Consider the following 19,592-nt stretch of genomic DNA (forward strand, 5'->3'; position numbering starts at 1 on the left):
TCCAACTGTCAGTGCATTACGTCACCACTAGCCAGCGCGTGGGGAGACTATAGGGGCTGAACCTCATTCATAAATATCACTATTAAAAGTTATATTTGCTCAACTTTGTGCAAAAAACATAAAACATCATAAAATATGACTTGATTTTAAATAATCAGAATTTACTCTTCAATTCGGCGCGTGCAAGACTCCATGTTTTAACTTGTAAATAATACAATTATAATAAATAATATATAATATAATAGAATTTTTTTCATCATAAATAAATTGCGTTTTGTAATTGGTTTACTCTCTTAGTCAAATAATGGTAATAAAATATATCCACAATAACATTCTTACTAGTAGAAATGTTATTTCAAGATATCTACAACTTTGATTGTACTACTCAACACCGAAGTAAAAATATAGGAATATCTTATTTTATCTTTAACATTTAATAGCTAGATTGGATATAGTGCAAAAGAACATTTCAGATATTCACAATGACATTTTTCCTATCCACAATTGTCATTTTAAATATCCACGTCATTCTTCCTAGGAAAAATTAACAAATTGAATGTAATTTTAGTCCCTTAAATTTGTAACAAATAAGATATAACTTTGATTGTACTACTCAACAAGAAATACATTAAAAATAATTCATAATTAAGATATCTTTAAATCCTTAAAAAAGTAAGTGTCTGTTTTAACATTTAATAGCTAGACTGGATATAGTACAAAAGAACATTTCAGATATTCACAATGACATTTTTCCTATCCACAATTGTCATTCCTCTTAGGCAAAATGAACAAATTGAATGTAATTTTAGTCTCTTAAATTTGTAACAAATAAGAAATCCATGTCAATGACTAAAATTTATTCAGAGATGTTTGTCTGAAGAAGTCTGCCACTTAAATAATTCTTATTTATTATTTAATTTACTTTTTTTTATTAATATGTTTTATTTATACTACATTCTGCATTAAAAAATATCACTATTAAAAGTTGTATTTGCTCAACTTTGTGCAAAAACACAATGCATCATAAAATATGACTTGATTTTAAATAATCAGAACTAACTCTTCGAATCAGATATCTTTAAATCCTTAAAAAAGTAAGTGGTTGTTTTAACATTTAATAGCTAGACTGGATATAGTCAAAAAAGAACATTTATGGTATCCACAATATTTTTCCTAGGAAAAATGAACAAATTGAATGTTATTTTGATTCTCTTAAATTTGTAACAAATAAGAAATCCATGTCACTAACTAAAATTTACTCAGATTGTTTGTCTGAAGAAGTCTGCCACTTAAATAATTCTTATATCTGATTTAATTTACTGTATTTTTCTATTATTATTTTTTATAATACATTCTGATGTTATTTTTCCTCTTTCTTCATTAACTGAATTGGTATGAATGATGGTACTTTATGTACTTCTATTTCAATTGTAAATTTTAACAAATGCTCTTAAAGTTGTTACATTTTCAAAACAACTCAATGTTTGACTTAACTGCAGGTTTTTTTTAAAAAGGGAAAAAATCCAATTGTTACTAGTAATAACTTAAGTGAGAGTAAGTAAGATATCCACAATACATTTGTGGATATCTGCAATTGCATTGTTTCTAGTCATAATTCTAATTGTAGATATCCGGCTAAAGTGGCGTCATTTTCCCTAGAATGAACAGTAGGCTACATCTCTACAACCAACAACACTATGTTTGTTAGTCACAGCGAGTAGCGTTATTAAGTAAAATACCATCTGTTAGGACCAGGAGACAGATTTCAATGCATTGTGGAAAACACAGAGTGCAATTATGTCATGTCACAGAAACTGAGTGGAATGTCAATATTTTATTGTTAAGATGACTCCAACTTTTTTTGGAAACACTTATCAAAAACAAATGAACAGTTGGCATATTCAGTGCATGTACTTACCACAATAAGCTTTACTGGTTGAGAACATGTGGGTCAAATTCTAATATGGATTTCTTTCATGTTCCAAGGCAAGTGCTCTACTTAGATCATTTTATCAAATGCAAAGCAACTTCATACAAACGCTGACTGACTTCAGCACATTTACAGGCCTTTGAATGATTTCAGTACAAAACAAACCCCAAAACAAACCCCAACCGCTGCATCACAGGTCACCCCTTTTGGCCTCTAGCCCCCGATTAGTCGAGTAACCCAATAACCGAACAGAAACTGTATTTTTACTGCAGTTCAAGTCTCTGTGTGAAGATTCAAGCCATCAAGACATTCAATTTCATCTCTTCACACCACAAGTTTAATTCTATTATCTTGTTATCCCTTCAAAGTTGTCTCTCTGCATTAGTCTGACTTCTCCTTCTCTTTCATGTGCAGGAAGACGATGCTGAAGACGAAGAGTCCTGCCATCATGGAGAAGACGCTGGCATAGTATGGGAAGGCTGAGGGGATGAAGCGCTCATACTGAGTGTGCTGCAGGGGACGCACTGATACCTGTAATGAAGGAACAAAGCAGTAGAAGTTAGGCCGCCATACATTAGAGCATGGGTATTAAATGTATTATAAGTAAAAGGAACCTCTTCTAAGCCATAGTACTCAGAAAGTAAACTTATAAATAATACACCAAGGTTTTGACAAAGGTATATAAACTATAAATTATTCGATCTCTAGTATTTCTGTCCATTTGCCACTTTCCATATCAGTATTTTGCTTTGGGTATGCCCAAGTGAAGTTCTGATTAACTTGCCTGAGTGGAGGAGTAGAGATGTGTGAATCCCAGTCGGTTGTAATCCACCTTGAACTGGAAGACTCCGTACACATCAGGCAGCTTGAACTGGACGCTATATATATCTCCTGGAAGAAATAAAACACAGAAACAGCATTAATAGTCAGTTTGTGACTGCAAATGTGCATACAGCTCAAACCCACAAATCACAAAGATGCAATACATTTAAGCCCCGTTTTGACTGCAGGAACTTTTACCCTGGAACTAGGAACCCTTAGAGGAACTTGTTGCGTTTCAACCGCAGGGACCAGGATCTCATTTAAGTTTCCGGGACATTTTACCCCCAAAAAGGCTCTAGTCTAGTCTCTAGTCTATAAGAAAATTAACTGATTTGAATTGAATAGATGAAACAGGTGGACACGCTGAACTGCAGGCTGCTGAGTGTGTTTACTGCTGTGGCCACCTGCAGCCCTCGTCCCATGTGATGTTGCTTTTTTATACGTCAGTGGACTAATTTGACTAATCTTCACAGGTCTTTGGACTGCTATGTAAACGCAGACAACAATGGGCTGAAGGAACCTTTTAATTCCTTTAAAAGTAGTTTGAGGGACTAAAATTACCAGGAACTTCTTGGTAGAGACCGAGCTTTAGACTGTAAGTATCAATTAAAATGAATTAATTAGTACTGTATATGTTCTATAACCACAGCAACGTACCTTTTCTCTTGAGATAAGTCCTGACGAAGGGATCGATCCTCACAAACTCAAGCTGAATATCATCTCCGTCGAAGGGAATCCAGCGGCCCTCAGACAACATCTCAATGACAATGGTGAACTCCTGCGTGGGAAAGTTTTACACTGATTGAGATATACACGTAAAACCACACAGGCAAGACAAACATTTTCAGGGTGATGATTGTTCACATAAGTCACCGAAATTTTAAACTCACCACAAGGTCAGTGATTGTGTATGCGGCAGGGGGAGTGAGCTCTCCAACAGGATGATGGGTAACAGCTCCGACCCTGAGGACTCCAGCCTCCTTGAACACCCAGCGAGACAGAGCCTCAGCCAGCTCCATGTTCCCTGTCTGCTCGTACCTAACAAAAACCACGACAACAAGAGGAGGGCTTTAAATACAGGAGACTGATAACTGGATAGCACAGACAGATGACAGCCTGATGACAACTCATTGACAGAAGCTGCATTGGTACGGTCTAGACATGCTCTACATGAAACGCGTCTTGAGATAACTTCTGTTATGATTTGCCGCTATATAAAAATATATTGAATTGAACATGGTTGAGTAGTAAGTGGACATCTCTTCTAACATCAAGCATTCTTGAGATAGAGAAAAGGAGTGATGTGATGAACAGTGAAGACTACCTCTGGGATCCAGGCGTGGCCTTCTGCACAGCAGAGTTGAAGAAGGCATCACTGAAGAAGTCCAGGGAGCCACTGAAAACCACTCTGGCATTGTTTCTGGCCTGAAGGCCGGCGATCATGAGCGTGTTCTTGCCAACAGCATGGGGGTACTGGAGAGGAAAATATGTTATTAGTCAGAAACAAGGATGTTAAATCCTGTGTAGTTCCTTTTTAATCTAGAGACTATAAGGCTATCTATGGTTTCTAACTCTCCACAGAAACACTTGCATCTCCAAAGCTTAGTCATAACTGGGGGAAACAACAGTATTTCCATTCAGGCCTCCAGTAGCTATATTCCCATCTGTCTATCTTGTGGAGGCATGACAGAGCAAATAATCTGCTTCTAGTCAAGTACAGGACATCAGGAGGAACATTATGAATAAACCTCTTTATAAATTAATAATCTGACATAATTCTTGTGTTCAGTGATTTTACCTGAGAGATGGGTCTGTCGGGGAAAAAGGAGTAGGTAGTAGACGAGCCGGTGAGGATATCCAGGACAAGAGGGTTCTCTGGGTCGGCCACCATGCTGCAAGAGGGGGATGGGGCATTGCATGTTAGTCAGATTTTATATGGCTTCCATTTGCAGTGAGTAATGCAGTTCATCTTTGAACATTATTAAACAGGTGCAACGTCAAATGCCGTCTCTTTATTCAAAAGTCTCTGCTACAGCCAAGTACAGGAAGGACTCTGTGAAAAAGTTAACCTGGGGAGGTGCTGCTCAAAGTAATAAAGTCATCATTTATTTTATTTAACATAGTAATTATTTAAAATTGGTAAACAAGTAAAACAGAGTGAATGTCTTTGAAGCTGCTTTGGAATATTAATAGCGTCGACATACTGAATGTTAGGGTGGAGAAGTGCAGAAATATACTTTGAATACTTGGTTGTTAGCATTTAAAATGTAAAGATGTGCTTACCCAACACCCTTGAATAAGACAGGTTTATTGGTGGGCTTGCCAACAATAGTTGGAGCTTTCATCAGGTTCTCTGGATCAGCAACAATCAGGTTGTGCTGGAGAGAAGAAGGATCACTTGTAAATAACAACATGGATTTGAGAAACAAACTGGATGTGTCTGCTGCCTGACAAGAATTCTGTTTACCTCTCCGGCGTCAGACACATCATAGTTGTGATGGTCAATGACGGAAGTCTTTTCTTCATCAAACTCAATGCCACACTCACTGCCCAGCTCCCTCAGAGGGTCACCTGTGTAACGGGAGAAGAGCATTAATATATGCAATATTATGGCATTTTATATAATATTACAGAAAAGCTGTTGGAAATCAACTGACCAATATCTGAACTGGCAGCAACCAGGACGTTTCCTCCACCATCGATAAAGGACGTAATGGTCTCCACATTTATATTTCCTCCAAAGTCTGCAGATGAACAAAGGCAAATTTATTTTAACGATTGTTTCAACAAGGAAAAAAACAAGCCTGTAAATTTGACTTTGAATTAAAGAGAGAAGAAAATTTACCCTCAACTGATGGCGCGAAGATGATTAAGTGGTCATAGAGGAACTGGCCATATTTGATCAGAGATAGGGAGGGATCATCAGCCGTCTTGAATGAGATGTCAAAGCCACGATCTGAAAAAGGAGAGATACATGATTATCGCTGAAACACTGACAAACTCGTCATGCATTTTTGCAGTAACTTCAACAAAGTGATAGTACACTGCATTTCCAAAGGACTGGGAACGTCCATACTATAACTCCCTGGCAATAAGCGTGGACCATAATCAGCGAAGATCGATAGATAGATAGATAGACGGATAGATAGATAGATAAACCGTTTCCTGTCAGTGGTTATCATCAAGTGTCAAAATTGCAGAAGTTGTATTTTCTAAAATCATGTATTTGTTCTGTTTGATTTCCTATGTACAGTCACCACACCTGATTCAACTATTATCAGGCTATTAAATAGGCGTTATCGGTCGCTATAAGCACTATAGATGTGGGTCAATAGGGGCCTACTACGCTGTAAAAGTGAATGTGAAACTTAAAAGCAACATATTCTAACAATTTTGTTCTTTTATTCCTTCTTTCTGTAATCTACCATGTGAATAGATGATAAAAACCTACTATTGGGTGTAGTAGGCCCCTATTGACCCACATCGATGGAGCTTATAGCGACTGATAACGCCTATTTAATAGCCTGACAACAGTCTAATCGGATACAAATGTCATTCCTTGCCTACAAATGTTAAATTCTACTGTCCAAATGGGAAAATAGGTTTCCCCCACTACATAATGTACCTGCAAATCTTTAAAGCATTTTAGCTACAGATAATAGAATTAAATAGATAAACGACACCTTCTCACACGAAAAGTACCTCAATCATACATCTTATACTGTATATACTGGATATGTTCTTAATGTATATACTATATATGTTATTAATGTATATGTTCTTAATATGCCCTTGTACAAAGTATTTCTTTTTATAATTGTAATATAACTTATTATTTTTAATGGAGCTTCCCAGCAAAAAGCATTTCACACCATTGTACCTGTATAACCGGCGTGACAATAAACATCTTGAATCTTGATAGATTAACAAGCCTTTTACATTATATTAGCATGCAAATCATTAGTTAATTCAGGATAACATGTTAATATCCTGTTAACAACCTTATGTATATTAAAATCAAGGCGTTATAATGTAGCCTCTATCAATGGCATCTGGCATAATTGAATATTTGGTGGATGACTGCTAAATAAATTATAAGATATAACTGTATTAAATTATTAATTATTTGGTGTAACTTTACAATAAGTATGCCGAATTGAAGAGTGACCCTGTGTCGATTGAATGCAATGTAAGTTAATATTACCAAGCACGTACATTTACATTAAATGATAAAAATACATAAAATTGCAGCTTTTTGAATGGAGTTTGGCGAGGACATAATGCAGCCAGCTAAGATGACGTTACCAGCTTTGTTTGCTCAAGTCCAGACGGCTCTAACGTTATATTCCCTCACAGAGACTTGTTAACAATACATATCTAATATAGGTATAAGAATATAGAGTGTTTATGGATGAATCTCGTACTGACCTGCCAGACTGCGGAAGAAGATTGAATGGGTGTCTCTGATGTTGAGGTTGTCCAGCAGAACCAACGTCTTACCGTCAGCTACAGCACAGTGCAACATGCAGGCTAACGACAGCAGTAAGAGGACATTGTTGTCCAACAGTCTGAACCGTCTTTGGGTCATCGTTCCGGTGCGTTTCTTGGAAGATAATAATAAAGAACCGGACTGGTTCGTCTGCACGGCTGTTGTCAACCACGCCATTTTGCTGCAGAAGACGGACGTCAGCGTTAAGAGACGAGTTAACTTTGACCCCCCGAGATTCAGCCAATCACAGAGAGGAACGCGTCATCTCTGACTAGCCCCTCAGCCAATAGGATGAGAGCTTTATTATAAGGCTGACAATCACGGAAGTAGATAGTCATAGATAAATAGATAGATAGATAGATAGATAGATAGATAGATAGATAGATAGATAGATACATAGATAGATAGATAGATAGATAGATAGATAAATAGATAGATAGATAGATAGATAGATAGATAGATAGATACATAGATAGATAGATAGATAGATAGATAGATAAATAGATAGATAGATAGATAGATAAATAGATAGATAGATAGATAGATAGATAGATAAATAGATATATAGATAGATGGATAGATAGATACATAGATAGATAGATAGATAGATAGATAGATAGATAGATAGATAGATTGTAACTTTATTGATCCCGAGGGAATATCAAGTTTACAGCATCACAGTTCCATAGTGCAAAACATGTTAGTAAAAAGGCAGTAAAAAAGTTAGTAGTACAAAGTACAAAAAAATATACAAGATGTAAAAATACAAGGAGATGAAGAAAACTGTTAAAACTGAATATAACAATGTAACAGCTATGATACAGGACTATTAAAAAAGTGAATATAGTGCAGAAGAGACTGTTAAAAGTGAGTATAGTGCATTATTATCCGTCCTGCAGACCGTCCTCCCTTGGCCCCCCCCCCCCCCCCCCCCCCCCCCCCCCCCGCCTCCCTCCTCCCTAGAGAGGTGTTGTACAGTTTGATGGCTCGGGGGACAAAGAAGTAGTCAAGTCGTAATCATAATCATAAATAATATAAATAATTCATCAAGGTGAGGTGCAGTGCCTCCATGACTTTAATTGTCCACGTTTGTTGATGTTTATCTTAAGAGATGCAGCAGTATGTTTGCCAATAATTTGGATGAAAATAATTTAAATGCAATCAATGTGTAAATGTGTACACTATTAGGGCTGCAGCTCACAAATATTTACATTGTCGACAAATCTGTCGACTATTTTCTCAATTAATTGATTAGTTGTTTGGTCTATAAAATTTCAGAAAATGGCGAAAAATGTTGATCAATGTTTCCAAAAGCCCAAGATGACGTCCTCAAATGTCTTGTTTTGTCCACAACTCAAAGATATTCAGTTTACTGTCACAGAGGAGTAAAGGTACCAGACAATATTCACATTCAAGAAGCTGGAATCAGAGATTTTTTTTTTATCGATCATCAAAATAGTTGGCAATTAAATTAATAGTTGACAACTAATCGATTAATCATTTCAGCTCTAAAATTAGTTATGCTATATTCCTGAAAGGTGACTTATTTTCTTTATTGAATTTATACATTTTATTACTTTATATATCTTGAACGCACCTTTCCCTGATATTCTAGATATTCTGAGAGCAATGTAAACTTAAAGGAAACAACAGAACATTGTTTTTTATATAAATAACAGCACAAGACAAGGCTGGTCAGACTGTGTGATGACTCTTTATTGATGAGATGATGACTTCCAGCGAGTCTAATCCATGTTAGGATGTTATGCAATGATATCTAACATTGCATCTGGCAGAGGTCTTAATATAAACAGACAAAATAATGACATAAAACCATTGGTGACAGACGGGGAACCGTCTTGTGACCAATTTACTGCAATACCAGAAAAAAATGTGAAACTGAGAATTTTTGACCAGGTTGTCATCACCACACATTTCTTTTTATATTTTATCAGAGGTATTAAGACTTTTTTTTAGAGGACACATAACAAATATACAAATATTATACATGCACAGCATTTACAATGTTTGCCTGTACATGAATATATGACATTCTACTTCTGGAAAGAGGAGGAGGTGATAATCACCCCTCAAATCTTTAATACCTCCACATGTTCATGTGGATAATCTCTGTATAATGTCATTTTCAGGAAAATACTTACAACTAAGTACAATAAAATAGTTTGACTATTTAAGGAAAATGTACATATCTCATCTAAGTGAGATGGGAAAATAACACAGAGGTCTTTCTTTAAGTGGATAAAGGTAAGACAGAATTGTGATCTAAATACAAAGGACATCACACAGTCCTGCTTTAAACAAACTATACAAAGTAGTATAACCATCTCTGGAAGAATTGATCAACAGTTTTCAACTGGATCTGACCTTGTTTCCTGGAATTAGGACTGCAAAAAACATGATTTTTTGACCATACATTCAAAGGCCTGTTGAAACTCCGAGGCCTCACCAACTCACTTCATTTCTTATATTTCCTTCCTCTGTATAAATTAGATTTCTGTTACCAGCAACATTTCATTCACTCTTCACAAATCTGCCTCGCTACGCCTGACTCTCACATTCCATCTCCTCTTCTTTTTCCTCCTCGACCTCTGCTGCAGCTTCATCTTTTCCTTCTGTGTGGAGCTCAGTGTGAGTTTCCACCTCTTCCTCCTCCCTCCCCTCCTCATGAATATCTCCTCCTGTCCCTTCTTCTTGTTCTTGTGTCTCCTCCACCATCCCTCCCTCTTCCTCTCCCTCTCCCTCTCCTTGTCCCTCTCCCTCTCCCTCTCCCTCTCCCTCTCCCTCTCCCTCCTGGGTACGGAAGATCAGCTCTCCTTCCTGGATGACTTGTTCAGCTGTGGGTTGCCATGTTGTGGCAGAATCCCCCTCGGCGGTGGTGGCTGTGGTGTACTGGTAGAAGTCGGAATCTGCCTGAAACATGACCAAGGCCTGAGCTGTGTGGATGCGTACGTGCTGGGCCAGGGAGCTGGCGTCCAAGAATTTATCACCACATGAATCACAAGCGTACAAGATCTGGGTGTTTGGGTCTGGGAACAGAAGAAGAGTTGACAAACAAAGTAAGTGATTAAAATTTCTCGTTTCCACCAAGAAGTTCCTGGTAATTTCATTCCCGGGACTACTTTTCAAGGAACTAAAATTTTCCTTCAGCCGATTGTTGTCTGCGTTTCCACCGTGGTCTAAAGACCTGCGAAGACTAGGCAAATTAGTCTGCTGATGTATGAAAAAGCAACATGACATGGGACGAGGGCTGCTGGTGGTCAATTTAGACCCGGGTCTAGTGGCCTAGTGAGTTACTGGTAGCTCTTGTTGGAGACCCCTGCTGTATGGTGATTTCCTTGTAGTCTTACCTGCTTCTTGCACTTTCTCTACTGCCTTGGTGATTTCAGCTTTCAAAGCCTCCGTCTCATCTGCAGACACTGAAGCAGCCACTGGAACTACTGTAAACAGACACATGACACAAAGCAAAGAAACACTCATCATTGTCTAAGTCCTTTAAATCCGCATGCTTCTTGTATTTTTCACAGAAGTTCAGGGTTATATCTGCAGCCACAGATCCAAGACTGGGATAATAATATTTCCCCCTAATATCCGTGAATATCACTGAAGATGAAGATGCTTTCTTACCTGTCAGCTGAGCTACAGCACTGGCTGCCAGGGCCTCGGTTGCCAGGGTGACGATGTCCTCTGTGGTGACGGTAACTATGTTGATCTCGCTGTCAGAGGTGGACGCCCCCGCGCACCCATCAACCCCGTCGTCTGTGCTGCCCCCGGCTACCACCAGCCGTTTCATGCCGGCCTTTCCTTGGTGGACGGTCTTGACGTGGGAGCGCAGGTTGTCCACCCGGTTGAACCCTCGGCCGCATTTATCACACAGGAAAGGTTTCTCCCCTGAGAGAGCAGGGCGAAGAAAAAGGAATCAGCTGAATGTAAGGGTGAACGATGTGAGCTCTGCTGGATGTAGAGACAGAGAGAAAGTCTGTCTCCCTATTTTTCTCCATTACCCAAAAGTCCCATAATGATTCTGTCCATACCCGTGTGAATGATGATATGCTTCGATAGATCTCCCACATTAACGAATGCCTTGTTGCACATCTGACACTTGTGCGGTCGGACGTTGTCGTGGTGCCGAATGTGATTGGCCAGTTGACTGGACTGCACAAACCTGTCCAGAGAGAGACATTAAATGCATCCCTCAGTTTGCTTCCTGCATATACCCTGGCATTGCAATTTAAAGGGCCAGTTCATAAATATTATAAAAGAAAAAAAAAGTAGACAAAACAAAGAACAAAACATCTGCTAAGCCATACATAAGACCTGTGATTCCCACACTTTCCTATGGAAGATCTGCTCCTGCATCTGATCTGTAGCTCCTAACAGAGTGAATTGCTTGTGATTAATTGGCTGGTAGTTTATCTCAGGCTTATGTTTGCATATGTGTTCTTATTTAATGTGTTTTATTGTGGTGTCTGGTCTTGATGCAACAATTATCCCAAGACAATTTTCCTCCTTGGGAGACAATAAAGTAACCTTAAGATAAAACTTTAAGCCAATAGTTAATGTTCTCTGCTCTCTTTTCACATATTTCCAAATCTCTTTGTTGGATAATCTCAGGTTATATTCCCCAGGTACAAGTGAATTTGAAAAATTTGCAACAGCTTGCTGACCTTTTGCCGCAGCGATCACACACATAGGGTTTCTCTCCGGTGTGCTGGCGGACGTGAGCGATGAGCGAGCTGGCCTGGGTGAAGGCCTTGCCACAGATGAGACAGACACAGGGCTTCTCTCCTGTAGAATATGAATTACAGTTTCACCATGGGTGGGAGGATGGAGATAATATTCGTGTGGAGTTTCAGATTGAAGAATGACAATATGTTGCTTTCACATTCCATAGTCTCGCTGAATGTCATGAAGTACTGTACCTGTGTGGATGCGTTCATGCCGCTGCAGAGCTCCAGGGTCACTGAACGCTCTCTGGCAGTGCATACAGACGTACGGTTTCTCCCCACTGTGGACTCGCAGGTGTCTCTTCAGATTTCCTAAAGAGTAGAATATCACACAAAGGTCAGGCCAAATGACAACTTATTTTAAATAATGTGCATTGTGTTTGCTCCAGAACTTTAACTGAAATCATGTGACAACAGTGGGGTGGCAACGCTTATTTTCATCATCCCAAAGATATATTTTACATTCATAATATAAGGAGAAAAGCAGCAAAACCTCACATTTGAGAGAGTTTGGGTATGTTGAGAGTCTTTCATTTGTATCAGCAAAAATGGCAACCTCAGCAAACTTACAAGTTAAACTCTCTGTAAAACAGAAGTAAACATAATTCAAGAAAAATATGGTCCATACTATCTTCTTACCTGAAGTAGTAAACTGTTTGCCACATTCCTTGCACTTAAGAGGCCCGTCTGTGATATGGATCTTTAAGTGAGCCTTCAGATTTCCCGGCTAAGAAAAACACAATTTCAGGCAGTGAGTTAGTTAACACACTCAATATAATATGATCAGTAACACATCACTGGTAATTATATGTGGCTTTTCTACATTAAAGATAATCTGTTAATGTTTGGAGTACAGTTGTTTGATACCTGGTTGAAGCGTTTGTCGCAGTATGAACACTTGTTGCCCTTCTCCGTGTCGTGCGTCTCCAGATGTCGCATCTTTGCGGTGGGGTCGGAGAAGGCCTTCTCACAGTAGTCACAGTGGTACGGCTTCTCGCCGCTATGCACCAACTGGTGGCGCTTCAGGTTCCCAGACGTGGTGAAGAGCTTGCCGCACACTTCGCAGCTGTATCGCGCTTCACCCGTGTGCCGTTTGCGGTGCAGGTTGAGCAGGCTGATCTGGCGGTAGCTTTTTCCGCAAGTCGAGCAGCTGTATGGCTTCAGAGGGCTAAGGAGGCGACAAGAGTGCGATTTAAAGACACAAACCTGACAGAGCTCAACAGGCAGGTGTCGGTAAACTGAATAAAATCAGTAATTCACCTGTGTGTTTTCTCGTGGGCTTTACAGGCTGCTGGGTCAGAGAAAGCTTTGTTGCAGTCCCGACAGCTGAACGGCTTCTCTCCGGTGTGAATACGCATGTGTCGCTTGAAATTACCAGTGTGGGTGAATTTCTTCCCGCAGTCCTGGAAAGAAGAAAATATGTCATGAAGAGTGAGCTGACAAAAGATTTTAAAGGAAGAGTGTATAGGATCTGGCGGCATTTAGCGGTGAGGTTGCAGATTGCAACCAACTGAAACTTCTTCCGTGTGCCAAGCGTGGTTATTATAGTAAACCAAAATTGTAACTAAAAAGCTAAAAACAGCATTAAGTCTGACAAACACTAAAGTAAAGAAGTTACAAATTATAGCTGTACTCCGTTACTTCCCTCCTGCACCTAGGCTGATGTTCCTCACCTCACACTTGTGCGTCACGGAGCTGTAAGGCTTCGACTCGGATCGGCTGCTCATAGACGCCGACAGAGTTTGTCTCCCGTCTCTGTCGCTGCCCGAATCGGTTCCTTCCATCTGCTGGATAACCTCGACGTCTTCCTCCTCTCCAGACCCCTCTTCATCATCAGCTTCCCCGTCGCACGTCTCCCCACAGTCGTCGTCGTCGTCGTCGTCGTCGTCGTCCTCTTCTGCGACCTCTTCTACCGGCTCCACCACCTTCTTCTCTGGTTTTCTCTTTGATGTGCCTTCTTCCTCTGAGTCGTTGTCTACGAGGGCAACAATAGAGAGAAAATGACACCCTGTCTGTATATCACATAAGTCTCGACTTGAAATGGCAATTGGTATCACAGCAAAGTCTCTGTGGGTTTCTGTAACCCTGTCGCTGATACCTGGAATTGAATATAAGACTAAAACAAAAGAGACACTAGAATAATTACACTAGGTCTACTGAAACCTTTTCTTTGACTTTCTCTGTCTGGAATATGTTTCTGTATGATGATAAGCTTCAAAGACAGGAGCTGATAAAGCAGAGAAAACCAGCAGCAACTCACCAGGCGGGAAGTTCCGTCGAGGAGGTTTTCTGATTCTTCTCCCTCGAGAACTCATGTAGGACGAGCTGCCGGCAGATTTCAACAGTGATTCTGTAAACATAAAACATTATCTTAAAATCTCTTAGTTTATTGGTCAAATAAAAAGAGCAACACTTGTTTAAGACACTGTAATGCCATGTGGACATGTGGACCTTAAAAGGGACATTTCATGCTCATTTCCGGGTTCATACTTGTATTTTGGGTTTCTACTAGAACATGTTTACATGCTTTAATGTTCAAAAAACACATTATTTTTCCTCCTACTGTCTGTCTGAATATACCTGTATTCACTCTGTCTGAAACGCTCTGTTTTAGCGCCTGTCTCTTTGTTAGTTGCAGCTCTACTCTAATGCATGTGACAAAGGAAGGGGAGCCAAATCTGAAGGGCATTTTAAATCACATGTTTTCTGATCTAGGCAGCCCACAAAAAACTGACTAGGTTGTCTTATTTCACAGTTTGTGGGTTGGTAGGTATTCCAGATACACAAGCATTAAACAAGTGAGTTTTTCATGATATGTTCCCTTTAAATGCCAAATGGTGAGATTAGAAGACATAAATATGTACTTACTGGGCGTGTAGTCTGCATCAGAGGGGTCGTCCTGAAATCCAGGTGCATCTTGTGCAGCACTTTCTTCCTCCATCTTTACAGATATGTTCTTCGGAGCAGAGACGGGGGTGGTTTTGGGGGTTCGTCCTCGGCCTGAGGTGGGACTGGTGGGGCTGGCGGGGCTGGCTGGGCTGGGCCCAGAAACAGTCTGTTGTGTTTCAGTGGAGATGTCTTCTTTCACATTTTCCTCATCTTGTGTTGTTTTTGTATCTTCTGTTGGAGTGCTAGGACTCTCCTCTGCTTGAGATGCCACTTCTGTCAGATCGCTCTCCAGTTCCTCTCTCTGCTCTACTTCCCCTTGTTTTTCTTCTTGTTTGTTAGTAAAGACAAAAATGGAAAGGTTTCCTTATTTAATAGAATATTGTGGACAATTACTGCATATCAGGACCTCCACATTTCATATTTGGACTGCAATGTAAAATTGAATTAAAGTGTTGAATTTGAATCCGGTTAATAGCTTAGCATAAACAATAATAAGTAGCCAGAATAGACTGATTGATTTGGCAAAAAAAAAAAGTGGAATTCATTAAATTGTAACACATTTTTCTTTTTAGATTATCAAATTCATTCAACACAGAAAACTTATCTTGTTAACCTCATCTGCTCCTTTCTACACTAGCAACAAATGATTGGTTAGTTGGTAAGTTGAAGACAATAACTATTACTTTAAAGATTCAGACGTGAAAATGTAAAGAGGTTTGAAGCATTTATCACAAAATAAATATTATATTGAGTATTTACAGAAGCCCTGCATTAAAAAAAAAAAGCAGACAAAAGCTTTGTGAAGATAGAACTCACCAACGGCGAAGTCCAGTGTTATGAGGGACGGAGTTGGATTTGCCATTGACTGGTACGCAGAGCAGGCATTTAAAATTTCTTGCATCTGTAGAAAGTTAGCAACAGCTATCACGTCTTCTACATTCTGTGGACTTAAACTCAGCTTGGCTGTGTACATAAACTCCAGGACTTGACCCAAACCTGTAACGATAATCAACAATACAACAGGTCTGGTTATACAGCAGTGATGGTGAGGTGCATTTACTATTATTTAAGTAAAGCACTGTGACGGTATGCAGAGTCAGAGCACTGGAAGATGAAAAGGAGAAAATATATTTATGTGAAAGTATGCAGAAATACGAGAACTATACCTGCTGCGTTGCTGATGTCCAGATGCACCACATCTTTCTGGTCCAGGAAGAGGGTGCGGAAGTAGACGCTGCAGGCCGCCAGCACAGCTTTGTGGGCCTTGAAGTCCACCCCGTCCACGACAAAGGTGCAGTCACACAGCAGGCCCTGCCTGCGCTGACGGTTAAGCTGCTCCAGGACCTTCCCGCTGTGCCACGGGAACTCCATCGTCCTGAAGGCTTGAGGATGGTGGAAGAGGCTGGCGGGCAGGAAGAAGTCACATGTGGCACATTAGGAAAGGCTCAAAAGGTCGATAGTTGGCTTGACCGGATTGTCTTTACACTGGCCTGACATTCACTGGCCTTTAATTAAACCCTACCAATCAATCAGTGTTGTTCACCTCTGATATGACTTAGTGCTGGGCAATATATTGATATTATACCGATATTGTGATATGAGACTAGATATCGTCTTAGATTTTTGGATATCGTAATATCGTGATTATGGCATAAAAGTTGTCTTTTCCAGCTTCTCAAGGCTGCATTACAGTAAAGTGATGTAATTTTCTGAACTTACCAGACTGTTCTAGCTGTTCTATTATTTGCCTTTATCCACTTAGTCATTATATCCACATTACCAAAGATTATTTATCAGAAATCTCATTGCGTAATTATTTCGTGAAAGCACCAATAGTCAACCGTACAACATTGTTATCAAGGTATTTGGTCAAAAATATTGTGCTATTTGATTTTCTCCATATCTCCCAGCCCTAATATGACTACGAATATATCCTACTTCTGCAAAGTAAAGCAATTTATTATTATTATTATTAATAATAATAATAATAATAATAATAATTCAGATGACTGACTAAAGCAATCATTCCAGTGAGTGATATACTTTCCAACATTAATAAAGTTCCATAGTATCAAAACTGTAGTCAGGATGGATAAATGTTTATCTTTAATGTTTTTTTCATTATTTAAATGTAATGAAACATTATCTTTGTTAACCAAAAATGAGCAGTGACATGTAGATGCTCAGAAGTAACAGTAGCTCCAGTTCTAACTCTCCTCAATTCAAACTGTCATATGAACCTACTGTGTACAGTATGACCACTTTTGTTTGAAAGGTGCTATATAAATAAAGCTTGATTGATTGATTGATAAAGCAAAAGTCCTCCCCTCCCCTCCTTTTTTTATTTTCTATTAACTCATCTGTTGATTTAATTTATTATTACTCTCGTATTTTTGTATTATTATTTTTTTTTTTTATGTGTTTTTTTTTTTTTAACTCTATTGTATCTTTTTGTCATTATTATTATTGTTATTTCTTTTCCTGGTTTTGTTTCGGTTCTGAATGTCGAACTTGTTTTCTCTATAGTGTACTTGATGGGTTTGTCTGTAAGCTCATCTACTTAAAAGTTGGTTTATAGACTGTTGTAATAACGAACAGTGGATTGCATATATGAAAAACAGCCTTAAAAAAAAAGGGAAAAAATAAAGTATAAAAAAATGCAAAAGTCAAACAGGTAGGCTACTTTATTGATCTTAGATAGATAGATAGTGTGTCTGGTTTGTGCTGCACTGTGTTAGTGAATGAATGGCAGTGGTGTCTGCACTAATAGGTGTAAATATCACCGTTAGTTTACAGGAGATATTCAATGAGATACGATTTCAACCCCAAACTGCGTTTTAACAACAACAACAACAAAACAATCACTAGAAAACACAGCTATCTTTATCTAATAAAAGAACAAATGAAGCACAATGACAGCAGATTATAGCTCCAACTGATGTCATGATGTCAAAGCAACTAGTTAAACACTAAATACAGCGGTTTTAAACCGCAGTACAGATGTTTTGTGACTAAATTAAGTTTTAAGACAGGTTGGGTTTGACAGTGCAATACATCGATTACAATGCCTCCATCCTTGTAGCTTTGTGATCAGGGATTAATTTAGCGTGCCTTGACATGCAAAGTGAAGGGGACAAGATGGCGGACCAACCGTCTTCATCTCTTGTTGTTTTCTGTTTCCTTTAACTTCAAACCGCCATCTTAACAACAAGCTAACCGCTGACTTACCTCCTTGTTGTCGCTTCTTCTCTCCGGTTTTAAAACCGCTGCTCGGGCCGTTAGATACAGACTGTTTCACTCTGTTAGGAAAAACAAAACCCAATCGAGTTTTTCGGTGATCGATCCTGCTGCGCTGACTCCATCCAGCGCCATCTTGCTCTCTCTGATCGATTGATAGGGACCGGCCGGATGTCTCACAGCAGAGCACGCGCAGTGGGAACACGTGCTGTGGTGCATGATGATGACCGCGTGGTGGCGCAATAGGATCGAGCTACATTAAATACACTGTTGATTATTGACTATTATATAATAGTATATATTATATATAATAGTATATTATAATATCATATCTAATATTATATATAATATATATAATAGTATATAATAATATCATATATAATAGTATATATTATATATACTATTATATATAATATAATAATATACTATTATACAGTATATATATAATATATATAATAGTATATATTATATATACTATATAATATAATAATATACTATTATACAGTATATATATAATATATATAATAGTATATAATAATATCATATATAATAGTATATATTATATATACTATTATATATGATATTATAATATATACTATTATATATATTATATATATACTGTATAATAGTATATTATTATATTATATATAATAGTACATATTATATATAATATATAATAGTGTGTTATATCATATATAATATATATAATAGTATATTATAATATAATATTTATAATAGTATATTATAATATCATATATATAATAGTATATATTATATATACTATTATATATATGATATTATAATATATACTATTATATATAATATGTACTATTATATATAATATAATAATATACTATTATATATATATAATATACACTATTATATATATGTGATATTATAGTGTTGTTGTGTTAATATTTTGAGTATTTTTGACCAGCCAACAGTATCTAAACTGAGAATAAAGTTCTTCAAATAACCCGTTCCACCCAAAACAAGAGAAATTCACTACAAAATAATGAATGATTTTTCTCTTCCAGTGAATTTTTTAAGTTAAGATTTGGCTTTGACAGCAATGAGTGTGTTTTCTGTAAAGGTGATATTGAAACAACAGATAATCTCTTTGTTTTATGCTCCCATACCCAGTTGTTCTGGAAACAATTCATGGAAAGGTTAAAAAGCAAATCCACAGCAAAACCTAATATTGATCATAATAGTATTATTTTTGGTGTTTTATTTGAAGACAACAATTGGACCTAATGATTCATGTTAATTTAGCCAAATTCTTTATTCATCAGGCAAATAAAGACCCCACATATAAAATATAATCACTTTATCCTTTTTTTCTTTTTTTTTTTAACTTTTTTTTATTTATTTCATGTTTTTATAATAATGTATTTTTCTTACTTTTTTTAAAATTTAATTTCTATTTTTGTTGTCTGTGTTAATATTTTATGTCTACTAAATCTGGTCAGTTTTGAGG

At 37.8% G+C, this 19,592-nt stretch overlaps 2 protein-coding genes across 3 annotated transcripts; both read right to left on the bottom strand.

The window, feature by feature from the left end:
* Window positions 1–1,819: 1,819 nt before the first annotated feature.
* On the bottom strand, window positions 1,820–7,444 carry ddost (dolichyl-diphosphooligosaccharide--protein glycosyltransferase subunit (non-catalytic)). The gene is made up of 11 exons (XM_037771436.1): window positions 7,181–7,444; window positions 5,598–5,708; window positions 5,410–5,496; window positions 5,220–5,323; window positions 5,036–5,130; window positions 4,551–4,644; window positions 4,077–4,225; window positions 3,643–3,790; window positions 3,410–3,530; window positions 2,715–2,821; window positions 1,820–2,461 (listed from the first exon to the last, which is right to left on the bottom strand). Exons 1-11 carry the CDS (start codon window positions 7,416–7,418, stop codon window positions 2,312–2,314), a joined length of 1,404 nt encoding a protein of 467 aa, XP_037627364.1. The 5' UTR covers window positions 7,419–7,444; the 3' UTR covers window positions 1,820–2,311.
* Window positions 7,445–8,936: 1,492 nt separating this feature from the next.
* zbtb17 (zinc finger and BTB domain containing 17) lies at window positions 8,937–18,286 on the bottom strand. Of its 2 annotated transcripts, none has more exons than XM_037771435.1 (16): window positions 18,104–18,286; window positions 16,042–16,277; window positions 15,692–15,871; window positions 14,855–15,199; window positions 14,247–14,336; window positions 13,660–13,961; window positions 13,247–13,389; window positions 12,854–13,154; window positions 12,626–12,713; window positions 12,182–12,298; window positions 11,927–12,047; window positions 11,294–11,424; window positions 10,887–11,150; window positions 10,610–10,699; window positions 10,049–10,288; window positions 8,937–10,006 (listed from the first exon to the last, which is right to left on the bottom strand). In XM_037771435.1, exons 2-16 carry the CDS (start codon window positions 16,244–16,246, stop codon window positions 9,801–9,803), a joined length of 2,823 nt encoding a protein of 940 aa, XP_037627363.1. In that variant the 5' UTR covers window positions 16,247–16,277; window positions 18,104–18,286; the 3' UTR covers window positions 8,937–9,800. The 2 variants fall into 2 exon arrangements, with proteins under 2 accessions (XP_037627363.1, XP_037627362.1); XM_037771434.1 differs by having other exon boundaries at window positions 14,855–15,202.
* Between the last annotated feature and the right edge of the window lie 1,306 nt (window positions 18,287–19,592).

This window comes from Sebastes umbrosus, chromosome 6 (genome assembly GCF_015220745.1).
Source record: "Sebastes umbrosus isolate fSebUmb1 chromosome 6, fSebUmb1.pri, whole genome shotgun sequence".
In the NCBI taxonomy this organism is placed as follows: Eukaryota; Metazoa; Chordata; class Actinopteri; order Perciformes; family Sebastidae; genus Sebastes; species Sebastes umbrosus.

What these genes read in the sequence shown, in the direction of transcription:
- ddost (XM_037771436.1), bottom strand. Translation starts at nt 7,418, where the DNA reads ATGGCGTGGTTGACAACAGCCGTGCAGACGAACCAGTCCGGTTCTTTA. An exon ending in CTTCGCGCCATCAGTTGAGG is followed by an intron (nt 5,497 to 5,597) that starts GTAAATTTTCTT and finishes GTTCATCTGCAG; the next exon opens with ACTTTGGAGGAAATATAAAT. An exon ending in ACACAATCACTGACCTTGTG is followed by an intron (nt 3,531 to 3,642) that starts GTGAGTTTAAAA and finishes TTTCCCACGCAG; the next exon opens with GAGTTCACCATTGTCATTGA.
- zbtb17 (XM_037771434.1), bottom strand. Translation starts at nt 16,246, where the DNA reads ATGGAGTTCCCGTGGCACAGCGGGAAGGTCCTGGAGCAGCTTAACCGT. An exon ending in AACACTGGACTTCGCCGTTG is followed by an intron (nt 15,203 to 15,691) that starts GTGAGTTCTATC and finishes CTAACAAACAAG; the next exon opens with AAGAAAAACAAGGGGAAGTA. An exon ending in GCATATCATCATTCACACGG is followed by an intron (nt 11,151 to 11,293) that starts GTATGGACAGAA and finishes CTGCTCTCTCAG; the next exon opens with GGGAGAAACCTTTCCTGTGT.